The sequence below is a fragment of the Oncorhynchus keta genome, chromosome 19 (assembly GCF_023373465.1).
Source record: "Oncorhynchus keta strain PuntledgeMale-10-30-2019 chromosome 19, Oket_V2, whole genome shotgun sequence".
Taxonomy (NCBI): domain Eukaryota; kingdom Metazoa; phylum Chordata; class Actinopteri; order Salmoniformes; family Salmonidae; genus Oncorhynchus; species Oncorhynchus keta.
Window position 1 is genome coordinate 53,199,477 of NC_068439.1, and position 20,258 is coordinate 53,219,734.

General features: G+C 41.5%; 1 protein-coding gene and 1 long non-coding RNA gene across 2 annotated transcripts in view; one reads left to right on the top strand and one right to left on the bottom strand.

Moving 5' to 3' along the window:
• Window positions 1-17,211, bottom strand: part of LOC118398471 (phospholipase B1, membrane-associated-like) — a 30,464-nt gene extending 13,253 nt beyond the window's left edge. Inside the window, exons 1-29 of the mRNA XM_035793847.2 lie at window positions 17,019-17,211; window positions 16,377-16,430; window positions 15,494-15,557; window positions 15,326-15,360; window positions 14,141-14,222; window positions 13,983-14,034; window positions 13,799-13,876; window positions 13,628-13,693; window positions 13,469-13,539; window positions 13,264-13,339; window positions 11,180-11,290; window positions 10,929-10,994; window positions 10,752-10,823; window positions 10,233-10,307; window positions 10,045-10,105; window positions 9,389-9,447; window positions 9,133-9,212; window positions 8,913-8,956; window positions 8,604-8,712; window positions 8,407-8,458; window positions 8,201-8,281; window positions 7,979-8,044; window positions 7,471-7,577; window positions 7,150-7,231; window positions 6,918-7,022; window positions 5,200-5,295; window positions 686-757; window positions 394-471; window positions 122-182 (exon numbers count right to left, since the gene is read on the bottom strand). Coding sequence (XP_035649740.2) covers window positions 122-182; window positions 394-471; window positions 686-757; window positions 5,200-5,295; window positions 6,918-7,022; window positions 7,150-7,231; window positions 7,471-7,577; window positions 7,979-8,044; window positions 8,201-8,281; window positions 8,407-8,458; window positions 8,604-8,712; window positions 8,913-8,956; window positions 9,133-9,212; window positions 9,389-9,447; window positions 10,045-10,105; window positions 10,233-10,307; window positions 10,752-10,823; window positions 10,929-10,994; window positions 11,180-11,290; window positions 13,264-13,339; window positions 13,469-13,539; window positions 13,628-13,693; window positions 13,799-13,876; window positions 13,983-14,034; window positions 14,141-14,222; window positions 15,326-15,360; window positions 15,494-15,557; window positions 16,377-16,430; window positions 17,019-17,067 — 2,104 coding nt within the window. The 5' untranslated portion in view covers window positions 17,068-17,211. The remainder of the gene's footprint in view (window positions 1-121; window positions 183-393; window positions 472-685; window positions 758-5,199; window positions 5,296-6,917; window positions 7,023-7,149; window positions 7,232-7,470; window positions 7,578-7,978; window positions 8,045-8,200; window positions 8,282-8,406; window positions 8,459-8,603; window positions 8,713-8,912; window positions 8,957-9,132; window positions 9,213-9,388; window positions 9,448-10,044; window positions 10,106-10,232; window positions 10,308-10,751; window positions 10,824-10,928; window positions 10,995-11,179; window positions 11,291-13,263; window positions 13,340-13,468; window positions 13,540-13,627; window positions 13,694-13,798; window positions 13,877-13,982; window positions 14,035-14,140; window positions 14,223-15,325; window positions 15,361-15,493; window positions 15,558-16,376; window positions 16,431-17,018) is intronic.
• The window catches only part of LOC127909420 (uncharacterized), a 286,097-nt gene that overhangs the window by 168,882 nt on the left and 96,957 nt on the right, over window positions 1-20,258 (top strand). The window lies entirely within an intron of this gene.

The following is a 20,258-nucleotide window of genomic DNA, read 5'->3' on the forward strand; positions in this document are numbered from 1 at the left end:
TGAATTGGAGTGGTGAGGGGGTTGGACAAATGTCATGCAACCAGATCATTGGCCTTCCCTTAGTCATGCACTTCCTCGTATGAAACCTTGTCACCTCTTACTACACTTCTCTCACTCTCACCTGATGTAGGCACAGAGGTGGATGGAGCAAAATTCCCACAAGAGAAGTCACTTCCCCAGTTCTGGGAGAGAAGACAGACAATATATTGACAGATGAATGTGAGACAGTATTGTCAAATATTGAATACCTAAATTAACTATGAACACATTGCTGTAATAACAGTTATCATTACTCCTCTATCGCTTGAAAGTTTTGACTTGGTCCACCTTATCTACACATGTACATTTTTTTACCGGAAGGCACAGAGATTTAAACCTGGAATGGTGGCCTACTGTAATTGGTGGAAGTGTTGGGGTGGGTTCCTCATAGGTGTAGTTGCTGTTGACATAGGTCCGCACGAATGGTGAGGTCTTGGGGGAAGTCAGAGACACAGTTGTATCAGCTAAACATATAGTACTATCAACACTTTATATTCATGAATTGACATGTTATAATTGCACTCTTTTCTGTAAAACTCCCAAAAGGGTGACCAAAATATATCAGTAAATGCAATTAAATAAAGTGAAGACGTCACAATAGTTCTATAGTTCGGACAATTGTAAACATATTGTCCTAATATTGTACCTTAGAGGGGCATTTCACAGGGATAGCATCATTAAAGTCCTGTTGGGCAGTCTTCTTGCCCAGAGGCTCCAGCTAGTGGAACGCAAAAGCAACAAGAATTATTCAGCAACATGTCAGATAATTGAAAAGAACTGGGAGGATTGTCTTATAGCTTGCGTTTCAACTCAAGGTGTTATTTGTGTTTCAATTTTGTGAATCTTCCTTTATGTCCCTCAGTGCAACACAGTGTTGTGTTTTGCGTAGTGACAGTCAGAGCCACATACTGTATATGTTATGACATGTCACATGTATTGTCACATGTATATATGAAATGTCAGGTTCTATATAATATATAGATGGATATATGTGAGGTGGCCTACGAGAACCTGCCGGGTGTCACAGATGACTTATTGTTAGGAAAAAAGCTAAATGCAAGCAACAAAAATGTGTTTTTGTGGAAATTGAGATTTAGGTTGTTTTGAATATTTTAAACCCTACAGATAAATTACATCAGGCTGGTTTAGACACAGGATAATTAGCTAGATTGTTATTAATGTAGTCGTATAAAGTTGTCATTTACAATCAACAATGTAGTTATGAATACAAGTGGGTCGGATTTTAATTTAGTCTAAAAGTAGCTATACGCCGTAGCTAATGAGTAACGTTCACAAAAGAGGTTCAGACTTTCCTCTGATGTTGCTTGATCAGTGGTTAGCTGGCCAAAATGTAATGAAAAGTGATTCAAATATATTAAAAGTATTGCAGTAATTTCAGCCGTTCAGAATTATTAAGATTATAGGTAGCAAAGCAATCAAAATCATATCAGTGGCGGTTTTTAGCTTGTACGGCTCCCTGAGCAACAATATGCAAAATGCAACAATATGTCTGTGAAACTATATATTCACACTATTATGAATGAATTGTGGTTTATTTGGTAGCATTTCATAGAGTGACTGATTTGACTAATTGCATTTAGTACTGTATAAAGTTAGAGGTGCGCTATTTAATAGATTCCCCTGCTCCCCCTACCTTCCCAGGCAGTAGCCTGCCCAGCTCACAAACTAGAATCAGGGTGCCCACTCCGACAAGGTTAATTGACCCACAGTCCCACACGGTGACATGATATCATTGACTTGCAAATGAGCGATAGAAAACCGATCACGCAAATGTCACCATTCCAAAAAAATGTCGCCTATACCTAAATCCACCACTGTATCCTATCCTAAACTTGTTGGAAGCGAGAGGCATATTGTTATTAGTATTCTTTGTGTGGCTTTCCTGCAGACTAAACGCCATGTTGCGTATTGCTGCCTTTCACAGTTTGTTAAAAAGGAAAAGGGAACTGGGGAAAAAGGAAATTGCACCTCCATCTAACTATATATATATATATATATATATATATATATAAACATACAGTTAAAGTCGTAAGTTTACATACACCTTAGCCAAATACATTTAAAAACTCAGTTTTTCACAAATCCTGACATTTAATCCTAGTAAAAATGCCCTGTCTTAGGTCAGTTAGGATCACCACTTTATTTTAAGAATGTGAAATGTCAGAATAATATTTGAGAGAATTTTTTATTGAATCTTTTATTTCTTTCATCAAATTCCCAGTGGTTCAGAAGTTTACATACACTCAATTAGTATTTGGTAGCATTGCCTTTACATTGTTGAACTTGGGTCAAACATTTCGGGTAGCAAGCTTCCCACAATAAGTTGGGTGAATTTTGGCCCATTCCTCCTGACACAGTTGGTGTAACTGAGTCAGGTTTGTAGGCCTCCTTGCTCACACACGCCTTTTCAGTTCTGCCCACAAATTGTCTATAGGATTGAGGTCAGGGCTTTGTGATGGCCACTCCAATACCTTGACTTTGTTATATATTATTATTATTATTATTGTCCTTAAGCCATTTTGCCACAACTTTGGAAGTATGCTTGGGGTCATTGTCCATTTGGAAGACCCATTTGTGACCAAGCTTTAACTTCCTGACTGATGTTGTTTCAATATATCCACATCATTTCCTTGCCTCATGGTGCCATCTATTTTGTGTGCCATCTATTTTGTGAGTCCCTCCTGCAGCAAGGCACCCCCACAACATGATGCTGCCACCCCCGTGCTTCACGGCTGGGATGGTGTTCTCCGGATTGCAAGCCTCTCCCTTTTTCCTCCAAACATAACGATGGTCATTATGGCCAAACAGTTCTATTTTTGTTTCATCAGACCACAGGACATTTCTCCAAGTACAATCTTTGTCCCCATGTGCAGTTGCAAACCGTAGTCTGGCTTTTTTATGGCGGTTTGGAGCAATGGCTTCTTCCTTGCTGAGCGACCTTTCAGGTTATGTCGATATAGGACTCGTTTTACTGTGGATATAGATACTTTTGTACCCGTTTCCTCCAGCATCTTCAAAAGGTCCTTTGCTGTTGTTCTGGGATTGATTTACACTTTTCGCACCAAAGTATGTTCATCTCTAGGAGACAGAATGCGTCTCCTTCCTGAGCGATATGACGGCAGCGTGGTCCCATGGTGTTTATACTTGCATACTATTGTTTGTACAGATGAACGTGGTATCTTCAGGCGTTTGGAAATTGCTCCCAAGGATGAACCAGACTTGTGGAGGTGTACAATTTGATTTCTGAGGTCTTGGCCGATTTCTTTTGATTTTCCCATGATGTCAAGCAAAGAGGCACTGAGTTTGAAGGTAGGCTTTGAAATACATCCACAGGTACACCTCCAATTGACTCAAATGATGTCAATTAGACTTTCAGAAGCCATGACATCATTTTCTGGAATTTTCCAAGCTGTTTAAAGGCACAGTCAACTTAGTGTATGTAAACTTTTGACCCACTGGAATTATGATACAGTGAATTATAAGTGAAATAATATTGTGTCATGCACAAAGTAGATGTCCTATTACTACAATTATACGTGAAATCTGTAAACTGTAAACAATTGAAGTCTGTAAACAATTGTTGGAAAAATTACTAACCGACTTGCCAAAATGTTAGTTTTTAAACAAGACATTTGTGGAGTGGTTGAAAAATGAGTTTTAATGACTCCAACTTAAGTGTATGCAAACTTCCGACTTCAACTGTATCTGCCCTAGCATGACTATCTGGAAAACACTCTGCATCAAAACTCAGAAGGACAGACAGGGTCTCCAAGTCTTGCGCTCGCCACCGGGTCTGAGTAGCACCAAATGGCATCACAGTCACCGGGGATCCTCAACTTCAGTTGATCCACCCTAACACTCAACACCACCCCAGTTATCACTCCTTTCAGCGGTGCACCGCTCCGGAGAGCAAAGCAGGACACCAATTTCACCTCTTGTCTCGAAACGCGCAGCACCCTCTTCACCTGAGCAGCAGACACACACAAAATAAACACAAGTCCACCTCTGGATACTTTGACCGAATTAACAGAACCCAACTCCTTCTTCACCCAAGCCTGATACCACAAACGGATCGGCCAAAAGTCACCTCGGCCAAAAGTTCACCTTCTTAATGAATCGTACTCCCACTGGGCCAGAGTCATCTCAGGCATTTTCCTGGTCATTGGGGTGAGGCTCGGAAGCCTTCACCTCACCTCATTCTTTCTCCTCACTTTCCGTCGACTGCTCAGGGTCTCAGGTGAGAGAGGATCTTCAACGTGGAGCAAGCAGGTATGTTAAGATAGCTAGCTAGTTAAGTAGACAGTGCATTAGCTAGACATTATCAACTATCAGGCCACTACCTGCATCTACTTTGAATTTGTTCAAGGTAGACTATAGCCAGTGTTGTTGGAGTAACAGTACTGTTGAAGACAAGTTTGAAGACAAGATGGCATAGCTAATTATTACCATTATTTTTGCCATCTTTCATGCCATCCAGTGTTGTATATAGTCGAATCAAACAGATATTTCTTTAATGTTTTTCATTTTAGGGATTTGTTGTTGACGGTTCATAATCGCAGTGAAATGTACGTTCTTTTTTTTGTATCATTATATTATACTGTATATGTATCTATGATATATAGTAGAATAATTCATTCTGGTAATGATTATTGAATGCAAAACAATACCAACAGTTGCTGTTTAAAAAATAATAAATGTAGTGACAATCTCTTTTGAAACAATCCAGTTGAGTGTCTTTGAATGCCGTTTTCTCCGTTTTTACGTTTTGGCTGAAGTCAACTTTAAAACCTCCTAACTTGGGACAGTCTGTAGTTTTCAGAACTTCAAAACTAGTTCAAAATTTGACGATGTGAAGGGTTTGCCTAGGCTGCCATACATATTATGTGTTACACTTATAGCACATTTCTTTCTATCTAGAAGCAAAAAGGGTTGTTGTGCTGTCCCCATAGAAGAACTCTTTTAAGAACCCCTTTTGGTTCCAGGTAGGACCCTTTTGGATTTCATGTAAAAACCTTTTCCACCGAGGGTTCTACATGGAACCCAAAAGAGTTCAAGCTGGAACCAAAAAGGGTTCTATCTGGGGACAGCCACAGAACCCTTTTAGAACCCAATTTTTTCTAAGAGTGTATTGGGTCTCACCATGTTGTTCCAGAGACCACGAGCCATCTGAGTCTGGGCCTTCTGACTGAGATGGAAGCAGTCAGGACTGAAGTAAGTGCGGTCTGGACGTCCATCCTATGTGTCAGACAGAGAGTGTAGTATGAATATGTGTGCTTGTGTGTGTGTGAAAGACAAAACATTTAAAAGGTGTGTAGGTGAGTTTAGAAGCCCAATAGGATATATAGACCCCTTGACTATTCAGACCCTATGCTATGAGTCTCAAAATTGAGCTTAGGTGCATCCTGTTTTCATTGATCATCCTTGAGGTGTTTCTACAACTTGATTGGACATGATTTGGAAAGGCACACACTTGACTATATAAGGTCACACAGTTGACAATGCATGTCAGAGCAAAAACCAAGCCATGAGGTCAAAGGGATTGTCCGTAGAGCTCCGAGACAGAATTGTGTCGAGGCGCAGATCTGGGGAAGGGTACCAAAACATTTCTGCAGCATTGAAGGTCCCCAAGAACACGGTGGCCTCCATCATTCTTAAAAGGAAGACGTTTGGAACCACCAAGACTCTTCCTAGAGCTGGTCGCCTGGCAAAACTGAGAAATCGAGGGAGAAATCAGGGACGTGACCAAGAACCCGATGGTCACTATGACAGAGCTCTAGAGTTCCTCTGTGGAGATGGGAGAACCAGCCCGCTTGGCACATGACAGCCCACTTGGAATGGAGCAAAGTACAGAGAGATCTTTGATGAAAATCTGCCCCAGAGAGCTCAGGACCTCAGATTGGGACAAAGGTTCACCTTCCAACAGGACAACAACCCAAGCACACAGACAAGGAGTGTCTTTGGGACAAGTCTCTGGATGTCCTTGAGTGGCCCAGCCAGAGCCCGGTCGAACATCTCTGGAGAGACCTGAAAATAGCTGTGCAGCAACGCTCCCCATCCAACCTGACAGGGTTGGGAGAACTCTCCAAATACAGGTGTGCCAAGATTGTAGCGTCATACCCAAGAAGAGTCAAGGCTGTAATCACTGCCAAAGGTGCTTTAACAAGGTACTAAGTAAAGGGTCTGAATACTTATGTAAATGTGATATCTGTTTAAAAAATATATATAAATTAGCAACATTTCTAAAAACCTGTTTTTGCTTTGTCATTATAGGGTATTGTGTGTAGATTGATGATGGATTTAAATAAATAAAAAATAGAATAAGGCTGTAACCTAACAAAATGTGTAAAAAGTAAAGGAGTCTAGATACTTTCCGAAGGCACTGTGTATAGAGAAAAACCTATACTTTGCTATCTCTCTCTCTATATATATATATTGTTCACTCAATGAAACAATGCATAGTAATTACAATTCAACATGATGTGTGTGTGTGTGTCTGTACATGCGTGTTTGCGTCTGCCGGAGTATGTATGTATGTGTGTGTGTGTGTGTGTGTGTGTGTGTGTGTGTGTGTGTGTGTGTGTGTGTGTGTGTGTGTGTGTGTGTGTGTGTGTGTGTGTGTTGTGGGTGCGTCCATATATATGCGTGCGTCTGCCGGAGTATATGTGTGCGTGTGTGGTGTGGGTGTGTCCGTACATGCGTGCGTGCATCTGCCGGAGTATATGTGTGTGTGCGTGTATTTGTGCGTTGGAGTGTGTGTGTGTCTAGCCATTTAACGGCATTGGAATATTCACACACATTGTACAGTCTTACAATTGTTGTTTTAGAGAACAGGTGAGTGACAATGCAGTGTGCCTAACCTCCATCACTGGAATGATGATGTCTCGTAGGAAAGGCTGCAGGACCACCGTGAAGTTGTTATGGGTGTCGTATCGTCCTGACTCCACTAGCTCATGCAGTCCACGCTGAAAGAGTTAACAGTTCATTTTTGTTATTGGTAATCAATGAGCAACCACCCTCTTATGGTATTTACCATAGCGTCATGTATAATATTGTGGTCTCAATGCACTGCAGAATTAGTCTTTTCCATACCTGATAATCTCTGTTCAGAACATGGAGTTTCTGAAGTGTTACAGAGCCCTCCTTAGGCGAGATGACACAGGGACACAGAATACTGAAAGAGAGACACACGATCAGGTGTTACTGATCTAGACTTCAGAGATCCGTTGGTATATTACCCTGCATAATGGCAAATATATGAAAGTGGTGGCTTGATGAGGAGGATTGCGGATAGGGGGCATTCCGACTCAAAGTGTGCATTTGCACCCTCCCTGTAATGGATTTTACAATTGTGAAAACTCCCTCCAGCAACTGCTCTAGTTATATTCTCCACTTGCTGGGAGGGACTCTTACTTGGCAAGCCAGGTAGGGCACTTGAGATAGGCATTTTCTTCTGTGTGCATCTGTCTCAGAATGGGGATGTAGAGAGGCTCCACCAGGTTGACCAGGGCCCTCGGCACCTGAGAGAGAGAGAGAGAGAGAGATGGAGACAGAGACACAGAGAGACACAGAGAGAGAGAGATGAGACAGAGAGACGGAGAGAGAGAGAGAGAGAGAGAGAGAGAGAGAGAGAGAGAGAGAGACAGCGAGAGACAGAGGGAGACACACACACAGAGAGAGAGAGACACAGAGAGACAGACAGAGACACAGAGAGACAGAGAGAGACACAGAAAGACAGAGAGAGACACAGAGAGCGAGAGACAGAGAGACACAGAGAGAGACACAGAGACAGAGAGAGAGAAAAAGTGTTTGTGTTAAACAACAAGTAATTGAAAACACAGGAATGCATGTGCTTGCTGATAAGATTTGTAAATGTAAGAATGTGGAAATACTGTAACTGTGACATGTCTACAGCTCTTACCTGTTTATGAAGGTAATCGAGAGACTCACGAATGTGGCGCACGTAGTTGTCAGTGGAGTAAAACAGCTGTGGGAATGAAAGGTAGTGACAGTCAGAGCAATGGAACATGCACATCTGGTACAGCATCACTGCAGACAGAGTTCTTAGAGGAGGTCACGATACAGAATGGTATTGTATTGTATCTTAATGTAGTGTATCTTATCACCAAGTATTGGTACTCACAGAGTTGTAGCAGTACTCACACATGTCATTGCCTCCAATGAACAAAGTGATAACTTTCCAGTCGTCTTGGAAATGAACGCTCTGTGAAAGAGGACAGAGGACAGAGGACGAGAACGTGTTTTCATATAAGCTTGTTTATTATATCAATCTATGTGTGGTAGGCAAACAAAAAGTAGATTGAAATATAATTCAGGATTGTCTTTTACCGAGTCATTCTTCATCCTGGCCACCAGTGCTCGCACTTGGTCTGGGATGTCACTTAAAAACAAACACAGACAATCCAACATCACTCTTCGGCAACAGTATAAAAACTACAAAACATATTCAGTAAAACATAGTCAGTCAGAGAGGCAGGTGTGTCTGGATAGAAGAGTATCATATGGACTGGTGATGAGAGACTCACTTGGCTCTTTCTCCGGCCACAGCCTGGTTGAGGAAGGCCTGAGTGGTGTGCTCTTTGCCTTTGCCCACTGAGTAGCCAGTCAGGGAGGGGTTAAACTCACGCAGGATATCTGAGCAGCAACACAAAAGATAAAAGACATATCCGTCAAACCTGAATACATTGATAACGATGCACATAAAACAACAGCATTTTTCTTACTCTTCTGAATGTAAAGGTGTGAATGTGTATTCCAGTCTTTTTGGCAACATTTTGGCTCCACAATTAGCCTGATAGCGAAGACAAGACGACAGTAACACGAAGGGGACTCACTGGGAAGAGTAGTGACGGTGGTGAGGTTCTCGTCTCCACCGACACTGAGAAACACAGAGGCTGGTTATAGACTATTTAGTGATGTAAACCATATAGATTAGTGTTCACCTCTACCTCCAGGTAACCCACAGCAAAAGAAGACGAACTGACAATGACTCTGCACTTTGTACTTGCTGTGTCGTTGTAGGAGCGATAAGGACCCTTTATGATAAGGACCCACCTGTATGATAACCCCCTGTACTGCGTCCGGACATCCAGTAGGTTGATTACGCTGGATCCCGATCCGACACCGTTGCCCGCCTGCCGGATAGGTCAAAGCGTGTGTTATAAATATAGCAATAGCATGAGTGTAATAATACGGCTAGCAATAAAATATGATGAGCAACAGTCCTACAACTGGGGTAATGTAGATTACTTCACTAATGTACTGTCCACTATAGTACAGATAAAAGGTAAACACGGGACAGGTGACTTACAGTCAGAGAGTCGCCCACTGCAGCTACTACTTTAATATCGCCAGGCCGGAGGGCGTGAACTGTGAACGCATAGAAGATCAGGTGATGAGAATGATGTAAGGCAAACTTTATCCAGGGAGCACAATCAGAAACCTGTTGACATCTGTTTTCTAAAACTTTTTTTGCCCATTTTTAATTGGGGCTATAACAGTCTATTACTAGTACTTTTGAAAATCTTTCAACCCGAAGGAAGTGTGGTTTGAATAGACTGTAATGCATCAGAAAGGTGTTGTGAAATTCTGAAGATCATGAGGCAATATTGTTTTATGATCTTTGGTGTAGAAAATAACTTTATCATTGATAATGTTCTTTTACCACCAAGTGCCTGGTCTTATTCATTCGGTTCTATTGAGTCTAATGGGCAAAGTAGAGGGAAACGGAAGGCTTATCTTTCAGCGATGGGGTCATAATATGGTGTAGCTTAAACAGGTCAAAGGATAGAGCCACATTTGCAAGACGAAAAACAGAAACCGCTTTGTTTATTGCAACGATCCCTAGTTTGGGAAACACTGCAGTAAGTGCAGGGGTTATACAAGACCAGGGCATACTGGCTGTGTCTCAACAAATACGCTGTATATTGTACACTGTATGTTGTATAGTGCGAGGATTCCTCTCACCTGAGGTGGGTGGGGAGTTGGAAGGGCTACGGTCTTCGCAGGGCATATGAGTGCCCATGATCTGACGACAAGGCACGCAGAGCACATCCAGAGTCATTACTATGTATAATGGGTATGCAGAGACCACCGTGTGCAGGGGTCTAATAGTCATACAGTATCAGGCCTCATACATGACAACAATAACTCACAGGGTCGAGAAGAGGAGAGGGCTCACTGGTATGATCTGATGGAGAGTTACTCTCTGTTCTCAGGAAGGGCCGGTCCTGTGTGTGTGAGTGAGTGAGTGAGTGAGTGAGTGAGTGAGTGAGTGAGTGAGTGAGTGAGTGAGTGAGTGAGTGAGTGAGTGAGTGAGAGTGGAGGATGAAGGTTTGAAAACAACAACAGCTTATTTATCAGTTGTATGAATCATACTATACTGTGTGAGACTTTTATAGGCAGCTCATAGTACAGTATGTGCACAATGTACATTATTAATCCGACACTATGCTGTATTTGCCAGACTTTAAGCAGGGGTTCAAATAGTATTTGTGTTCTTTTAACTACCTTAGCTGCACTTTATTGAGCTTGGTTGGTGCAATGGAACCAATGAGTAGGCCCTAAAGTACAAACTACACTCATCTGGCACTCCAGGCAGTCTCAATGAAAGTATTTGAAAGAAAACTACTTGAACCCAGGTGTGGTGTGTGTTGGAGGCCACACTCTCTCACCTCACTGGGGCATAGCAAAGAGGTAATCATGCTATTTTCCTCCATGTTCTGCTGGCCTATGGTGGGCTGCAGCTGAAAAACAGAAAACAAGTCTCCTTTGTTTGCCTTGACTAGAATTAAGAGCCGAGACAATGCCACAGTGTGTTAGCAGCATGTGTAGTATTTTGTGTGACGCACCAAGTTGGTCCACATCTGTACTGCCAGTTTGTCTGTGTGTTGTTCACCCGCTCTGGGGGCAGCGCTCTGTACATAGATTAACATTTGTGTTACACACACTGACACACGTATGCATCAGAAATGCTAGCGTACGCACGTACCAGTATGCAAGCGTACGCACACACCATAACAACTCAACTCTGCATCACACAATAGGATAGGCACATTAATGTATAAACATTGTAGGGAGGGTTTAATGGCTTGTCACTCACAATAAAAGAGGCGGGGTCTGATGTGATGAAGGGGGCATCCTGCAGTAAGACGGTGAAGTCATCTCTGTTGCTGTACCACTGCTTCTCCACCAGGTGTCGATCAAGGGACTCCTATTGACCACCATGAATAGTAGTTTGTAAAAATAAAAATAAACTATATATAACCTTTTTAACTGAAATATTGGTCTACTAAATCCCCAGCAAGGAGAGACGAGTGTGCCACTTTCATTTTAACTTGTAAAGTCCCCTGTACTACAGCCCCTTTCGTCCATAGCTCCTATAGACCTACTGTATGTGGTCTACCGTATTTTATGCCCCGTAGGGTTTTTTTTAAGATGCAAAATATTTTTGGGGGTGAAAACAGACAATAACATGCAATCTAACCTCATTTTATCTTATTTGTATAGTGGAAAAAAATTTAAACAGCACATACAGTGGGGAGAACAAGTATTTGATACACTGCCGATTTTGCAGGTTTTCCTACTTAAAAAGCATGTAGAGGTCTGTAATTTTTATCATAGGTACACTTCAACTGTGACAGACGGAATTTAAAACAAAAATCCAGAAAATCATGTAAGATTTTTAAGTAATTAATTTGCATTTTATTGCATGACATAAGTATTTGATACATCAGAAAAGCAGAACTTAATATTTGGTACAGAAACCTTTGTTTGCAAATACAGAGATCATACGTTTCCTGTAGTACTTGACCAGGTTTGCACACACTGCAGCAGGGATTTTGGCACACTCCTCCATACAGACCTTCTCCAGATCCTTCAGGTTTCGGGGCTGTCGCTGGGCAATACGTACTTTCAGCTCCCTCCAAAGATTTTCTATTGGGTTCAGGACTGGAGACTGGCTAGGCCACTCCAGGACCTTGAGATGCTTCTTACGGAGCCAATCCTTAGTTGCCCTGGCTGTGTGTTTCGGGTTGTTGTCATGCTGGAAGACCCAGCCACGACCCATCTTCAATGCTCTTACTGAGGGAAGGAGGTTGTTGGCCAAGATCTCACGATACATGGCCTCATCCATCCTCTCCTCAATACGATGCAGTCGTCCTGTCCCCTTTGCAGAAAAGCATCCCCAAAGAATGATGTTTCCACCTCCATGCTTCACGGTTGGGATGGTGATCTTGGGGTTGTACTCATCCTTCTTCTTCCTCCAAACACAGCGAGTGGAGTTTAGACCAAAAAGCTATATTTTTGTCTCATCAGACCACATGACCTTCTCCCATTCCTCCTCTGGATCATACAGATAGTCATTGGCAAACTTCAGATGGGCCTGGGCATGCGCTGGCCTGAGCAGGGGGACCTTGCGTGCTGCAGGTTTTAATCCATGACGGCGTAGTGTGTTACTAATGGTTTTCTTTGAGACTGTGGTCCCAGCTCTCTTCAGATCATTGACCAGGTCCTGCCGTGGAGTTCTGGGCTGATCCCTCACCTTCCTCATGATCATTGATGCCCCACGAGGTGAGATCTTGCATGGAGCCCCAGACCGAGGTTGATTGACCGTCATCTTGAACTTCTTCCATTTTCTAATAAATGCGCCAACAGTTGTTGCCTTCTCACCAAGCTGCTTGCCTATTGTCCTGTAGCCCATCCCAGCCTTGTGCAGGTCTACAATTCTATCCCTGATGTCCTTACACAGCTCTCTGGTCTTGGCCATTGTGGAGAGGTTGGAGTCTGTTTGATTGAGTGTGTGAACGGGTGTCTTTTATACAGGTAACGAGTTCGAAACAGGTGCAGTTCAAACAGGTAATGAGTGGAGAACAGGAGGGCTTCTTAAAGAAAAACTAACAGATCTGTGAGAGCCAGAATTCTAACTGGTTGGTAGGTGATCAAATACTTATGTCATGCAATAAAATGCTAATTAATTACTTAAAAATCATACAATGTGATTTTTGGATTTTTGTTTTAGATTCTGTCTGTCACAGTTGAAGTGTACCTATGATAAAAAAATCACAGACCTCTACATGCTTTGTAATTAGGAAAGCCTGCAAAATCGGCAAGTGTATCAAATACTTGTTCTCCCCACTGTAGATGTTGGGGATATAGGGGAGATGACGTAGATGTAAGACAGTGAACCTGGAGGACTTGAGTGAGGATGGCCTTCAGTAGTCTGAGCTCCCCTTCATGTTTTTCCTCCATACATTGACACATCCTGTCAATAGACATAGAAGCAGTCAAATGCCTACCAGAAACTATAGCTTGAAATCACTGAAGAATTTCAAACTCAGGGAATGAGTGCACCGACTGATTGAGGAGTTGTGCAATTGGTTGAGAAAGTCACCTGTTCTGATAACGAAATCCAGTATCATACTCTCCATACCACAGTGCAACATTGACAATGGTCCGCTTCAACTGCAAACACATTAAGAGCAATCTTAACGATCATCTAAATGAATGTACTGTAGCATTGCTGAGAGTGTCACGAGTCACCAAAACCCACCTGCGACTGCAGCACCTGCAGCGCAAGATCCACCTGATGGACAGCTGCTTTGATTGTCTCGCTGACCTGCATACACACAAACATTCACTCAAAGGAACGCAGCCACGAACACTGTAAAGTCATGAAATGAAGACGTGGACTGAAATCCAGACATGTGAGTTGACTGCTGACCTGGTCCTGACATACACAGAGCTCATCCACCTGAACGAATAGCATCACCAGCTTCCAGTCTGTGTCTAGCTCAACAGCCTATCAGAGAGAAGAACAGACACAGTCAGAGACGACAACCAGGGAAGCTGTTCTGATTCTATAGAACAGTGTGTTGGGTGGTGTCGAAGGAGAGTCGCTCGAATACCTGGTTACTCCTGAGGGAGAGTGGTAGTTCCTTTGCCTGCTCGACAAGAGCCCTGCAAATGAACAAAACATGGTCTGAAATACTACTTTTCTCACTCTTTCTTTCACGCTCTTTCTCTGTCTTTACTCACACAGGGCGCAAGTGTAGTTGTGGTTTACCTGTGCTGTGAGGATTCAGAATAGAGGTTTGTCTGACCAAGGAGAGTACTGGTCATTGCAGGGTTGAACATGGTCAGCAACTCTAGCAGGGCAGAGAATAAGGGGGGAGGAAGTTGCTTGATTGTAAGTGAAATCAACATTGTCATATGCACACGACTTGGCACTTTATGGCGTGAAAAAAAATATTACAGGAAATGGCCCCGCATGATTTATATATTAAGTACTGTATGTACTGTCTATATAGATATACTGTAGATACACGTGGGCAAATTGGTTTGACCAGACACGTAGGACTGTCTTGGTACTAACATGCAGTAAGTGCCACGTGAGTTGAGAGTACAGTGTGTCTTTCACTTTCATCTTTATTCATGTTCTTTTGTATTGTGTGAGAGGTACAATAGTCTTTATTGCTTCATTGTGAAATGATTTCTTGTGAAATTGTTGGCAGTAAAGACCGGTGGTTCTATCGTTAGTATTGTCGGGGTTGGTACTGATACCAGACCGATAAAGATGTCACACAGTAGTGTGAGGTTTATTAATTGATACTAAAATGAACATAATAACCTATTAGATGGGAAACTGTTCATTCTTATATTTGTGTATTGTCTAAAAAAAAACAATTATTTGTATGTAATGACATGTGAAACCGTTCAACAGTTACAGTAATTTCTATAAGAGCAGGCCTAACACTCCCACTATCTCAAGTACATCATTTCTTCCAAACGTATTCAGTTTTTCAATGCTTTTATCCTTTCCCGCACAAGCCCATCGTTGAAAATGGTTCAGAAGACAAATAAATTGTTTAAAAGGTAAAAACCTCAATTCTGTCTGGTTCTAGATTATCTTGATGAAGTGAGATGAGAATTTTACGTAAGTATACACGAGGGTCAGATTGCAATGGGAGGACATTTGGCATGGGAGAGGAAGATCTACCAGCAGGCCAAAATGTCTTATCAACCAATAAGTGTGTTTTATTGAGATATTATTTGATGCAGTCTGTAATTTGGTGCTGAAGGTAGAATTTGTATTTGTGTGTACTTGTGTCTGTCTATGTTTATAGCCTGGGTTTGAATACATATTTTCACAATAATATTAGACCTTGGAGCAAGATCTTTTCTTCTGTTTCAAAGGACTAGTTTGATACATTGAGTAACCCCCCAACCCTCATGAATAGCAGGGGCTTACCATGAAGTCTCGATAACACTCTGGACAGCTCACTGCTGCAGAGAGGGAGAGAAACAGAAGTTTGAAAAACCTTTCTGCGTTCACATTGACACTATGGATGATTCAATATTGACACCTGGTAGTGTTCCCTTATCTATCAAGGTTAGATACATTTGATGTGCTGCTTACCTGTGTGTATGGGGAAGTCCAATGGCAGAGAGCACAGCCACATCTGAGGGTCTGACACTGTGAGCTGGAGAGAAAATAGTGAAATTAGGAGCCGACCTGAGGCGGCACTGGTTGATCGTTCAGAACAGCCAACTCAACTCAAAAATGACTAAAGAGACTGAAGATATGCACTGAGTATACCAAACATTGGGAACACCATCCTAATATTGAGCTGTGCCCTTGGAACTGCCTCAATACGTCGGGGCATGGACTCGAGATGTTGTCGAAAGCGTTCCACAGGGATGCTAGCCCATGTTGACTCCAAATGCTTCCCATAGTTGTGTCAAGTTGGCTGGATGTCCTTTGGGTGGTGGACCATTCTTGATACACACATGGAACTGTTGAGTGTGAAAAACTTGTTGTAGTTGCAGTTCTTGACACAAACCGGAGCGCCTGGCACCTACTACCATACCCCATTAAAAGGCACTTCCATTTTTTTTGTCTTGCCCATTCACTCTCTGAATTGCACACACACACACTCCATGTCTCAATTGTCTCAAGGCTTAAAGATCCTTATTTAACCGGTCCCCTCCTCTTTATCTACACTGATTGAAGTGGATTTAACAAGTGACGTCAATAAGGGATCATAACTTTCACCTGGATTCACCTGGTCAGTCTATGTCATGGAAAGAGCAGGTGTTCTTAATGTTTTGTATACTCAGTGTATCTCTACATTCTTGTTGGCCAGACATATAATTGAATGACCTCAAAGACATCAAGCAGAGTACAAGGCCAGATCGTACTGTTCTTTACCCAGTAAAGATGTACATTCCCTCCTCGGGCTGTCAAGCCATTGATAACAACTACTGTATATCGCTAATGACTGATTAGTGAACAGACTCACCTGAGGAGGGAAGGGTCTTGGAGAGAGAGATCTGAGTGCAAGGCAGTGCAGAGGCTGGGAATAACAAAAGCGACAGGTCACATACTGTGGAGATTAATACAGTATCTTTTTTATACAATCAATGTTGCTTACTGCTATATGAATGTGGAAAGCATACGTGAAGTGTGCACACATTAAATAACATCTTCGTTTTTCTCAAATGCTTTCTCAGAGCCTATTTGCTCCATGAATTTAGCGTTATCATCTTAGAAGAGAGGCGACAAGAACACATTCAACAAGAGTGCTGTCGTGTCCCCTACAGTATCAATGAGAGAGTTCGTTGTCCCATATGATTTATACTGTTTTTGTCTCACTCCTGAAAGTCTGTCAAGGTCCCCAAGATGTTACTTTAACTATGCAGAAATACATTAAAATGGTGTAACCAAAGTGGGCAAGAGTACATCAATTACACTGAAATATGAGAGACCTCAGGCATGCCAATAATCACCACAGAAATACAACTTGACTCTACTTGTGATATTTCCCAAATACCATTCCTGCCACCACGAAACACAAGGCCACTGGTATTCTTCAATTTACCCCGTTTGTAAACTTTTATGTTTAAAATAATCAGAGAGTTTGAGTATAGAAGTGCATAGAAACCTGTTGCTGTGGAGAACCCCAGCAGAGCTATAACCAGTAATGGAAGCATCCTTTTGTCTGTCAAAGTTTGTCCTCATAGGCCATCTGTTGTCTTCTGTCTGTCTTTATGTCTGACTATCTGTCTGTTTGTCTAACTGCTCAGTTGGCTGGGCTTTATTGTCCTTTACCGTCCTACTTCCTCAACCTCGCGGTTTGAAGTGATTCAAAGGTGCACCTATCCAGGATATATAATACACATCATGCATATGCATATTATACATAGTGGGAGGGGTTGGGCATGGCTGTGAAATTGTTACATCCCATAATTACAGGAAGAAAGAATGGAAGTGAAAGCAAAGACAAGGTAGAGAGAGAGAGAGGCAGCCCAATCTAAGCTATTCCCTTTCCTTGCACCCCTGAAGCTAGGACAGCATAGTCCCTGCCCATTTTACGAAAACCTCTGATCCTTGATGAAAACCTGCTCCAGAGCACTCAGGACCTTAGACTGGGGAGAAGGTTCACCTTCCAACAGTACAACGACCCTAAGCACACAGCCAAGACAATGCAGGAGTGGCTTCAGGACAAGTCTCTGAATGTCCTTGAGTGGCCCAGCCAGAGACCTTACTTGAACCCGATCTAACATCTCTGGAGAGATGTGAAAATAGCTGTGCAGTGACGCTCCCCATCCAACCTGACAGAGCTTGAGAAGATCTGCAGAAAATAATGGGAGAAACTCCCCAAATACAGGTGTGCCAAGCTTGTAGCTTCATACCAAAGAAGACTCAAGGCTTTAAAGCTGCCAAAGTTGCTTCAACAAAGTTCTGAGTAAAGAGTCTGAATGCATATGTTTGTAGATGTGATATTTCAGGGTTGTTTTTTTTGTACATTTGCTCAATTGAAAAAAAAAAGTATTTGCATGGTCATTATGGGGAATTGTGTATAGATTGATGAGGGGGAAAAAACTATTTATTCCATTTTAGAACAAGGCTGTAACGTAACAAAATGTGGAAAAAGTCAAGGGGTCTGAATAATTTCCAAACAGTAAGTCGTTCTGGATAAGAGTATCTGCTAAATGACTCCAATATCAATGTGAACAGTGCCAATGAGAACCTTCCTCAACAAACTTTTTTTTAATGAATCATTATTACATACTTTAAAAGTTGTTTAGAAATGTGTGAATGACTGCCATTAGCCTGCTAACATTTACAAATGTGGGAGTCATGATTTAAGGCGAGGAACCACAGGCTGAAAATAAAATGTTCAATTTATAAATTCTGTGATTTTTTCGTATATCTGTAACTTTCACTAATTATTATTCACGATTCAATCAGGACTATCCATAATCATGGTAGCTTCCACATTAATGTAAAAGTGTTTCGAATAAAAGTGACTCCAAAATAACAGCATCAATTATTATTATTGGGCAAAAAAAAAAAATCTGAAACACAATCAAAACAAAGCAAAGCAAATGCATTCAACAAGTTTGTCGTCACTATCATTGTATGCTAGGAATATGGGACCAAATAGTATACTTTTGACTACTTTTATATACAAAATCATTTGTCCCAATACCTTTGGTCCCCTAAAATTGAGGGACTATTTAAAAAAAGGGCTGTCTTTTCTAAACAGTTCACCCCAAATGGATGAAAATAACCTCAAATTAAAGCTGACAGTCTGGACTTTAACTTGGGGCGGCAGGTTAGAGTGTTGGACTAGTAACCGGAAGGTTGCAAGTTCAAATCCCCGAACTGACAAGGTACAAATCTGTCGTTCTGCCCCTGAACAGGCAGTTAACCCACTGTTTCTAGGCCGTCATTGAAAATAAGAATTTGTTCTTAACTGACTTGCCTAGTTAAATAAAGGTTAAAAAAAAAAAAAAATCTATTAACTTCATTGTAGTCATTGTATCATTTCAAATCCAAAGTGTTGAAGTACAGAGCCAAAATAAAACAAAATGTGTCACAGTCCCAATACATTTGGAGCTCACTGGATGTAGTAACTTAATAATAATAATAATATATGCCATTTAGCTGACGCTTTTATCCAAAGCGACTTACAGTCATGTGTGCATACATTCTACGTATGGGTGGTCCCGGAATCGAACCCACTACCCTGGCGTTACAAGCGCCATGCTCTACCAACTGAGCCACAGAAGGACCTTACTTTGAAGAGATTGCGATTGGGTCTACAGTGCCTTCAGAAAGTATTCCATTGACTTTCCACATTTTGTTGTGTTACAGCCTAAATTTAAAATGGATTGAATTGAGTTTTTGAGTCACTGGCATATACACAATACCCCATAATGTCAAAGTGGAATTATGTTATTTGAAACTTTTACAAAGTAATAACACATTTCAAACTGAAATGTCTTGAGTCAATACGTATTCAACCCATTTGTTATGGGAAGTAAAAATGTACTTAACAAGTCACATAATAAATTGCATGGACTCTGTGTGCAATAATAGTGTTTAACATGGTTTTTGAATGACTACCTCATCACTGTAAGGTCCCGGTTGAGTAGTGAATTTCAAACAGTTTCTACCACAAAGACCAGGGAGATATCCTTTTGTGCACGGTGAAGTTATTAATTGCACTTTGGATGGTATATCAATACACCCAGTCACAACAAAGATTTCCATGATTTCCATAGGCAGACCTCATACTGTATGTGTGCACTCGCTAACACACTTTAAAAAAAATGTAATCATGTAATAGTAAAGACCATAGGCAGCTCATGACTTTCAAGTTTTGGGGAAGCTTACAATTTGTCCTATCATTTTACCAATCTGCATGCCAGTTATTAATATTTATATACACACATTTTTGTGTGAACAGTCTAATTTCAATAACATTTTTGTTTCTCAAACACTACATTAATTGCACTATACCACTGCTACACCTGGCTATCAGCGGAGCCTTGTCTGGCTGTGAAACAGTTCATTCAGCCTCATTTATTGTCTTTAAAAAAAACATAGCTTATATGGCTGACTTGATTAAAAAAATGTGGTTTCTTCTGACAATTGAGATGTACAAACTATTGCAAGGGGACAACAAGGGGATAAGAGGCAATCTGTAATTTTGATTAAGACATTAATGAGCGAGCTAGGACAGACAAGGTCAATAGAACTATTTGTTCAGCACTTTTGAAATGTACAGAGACATAATTCAGAACATGGGCCTTACATTACCGTGTTCTCCCAATACACCAAGTCAGAACTGTAGGATAAATAAAGGAGGCATATAAACAGACAATGAAAGCTC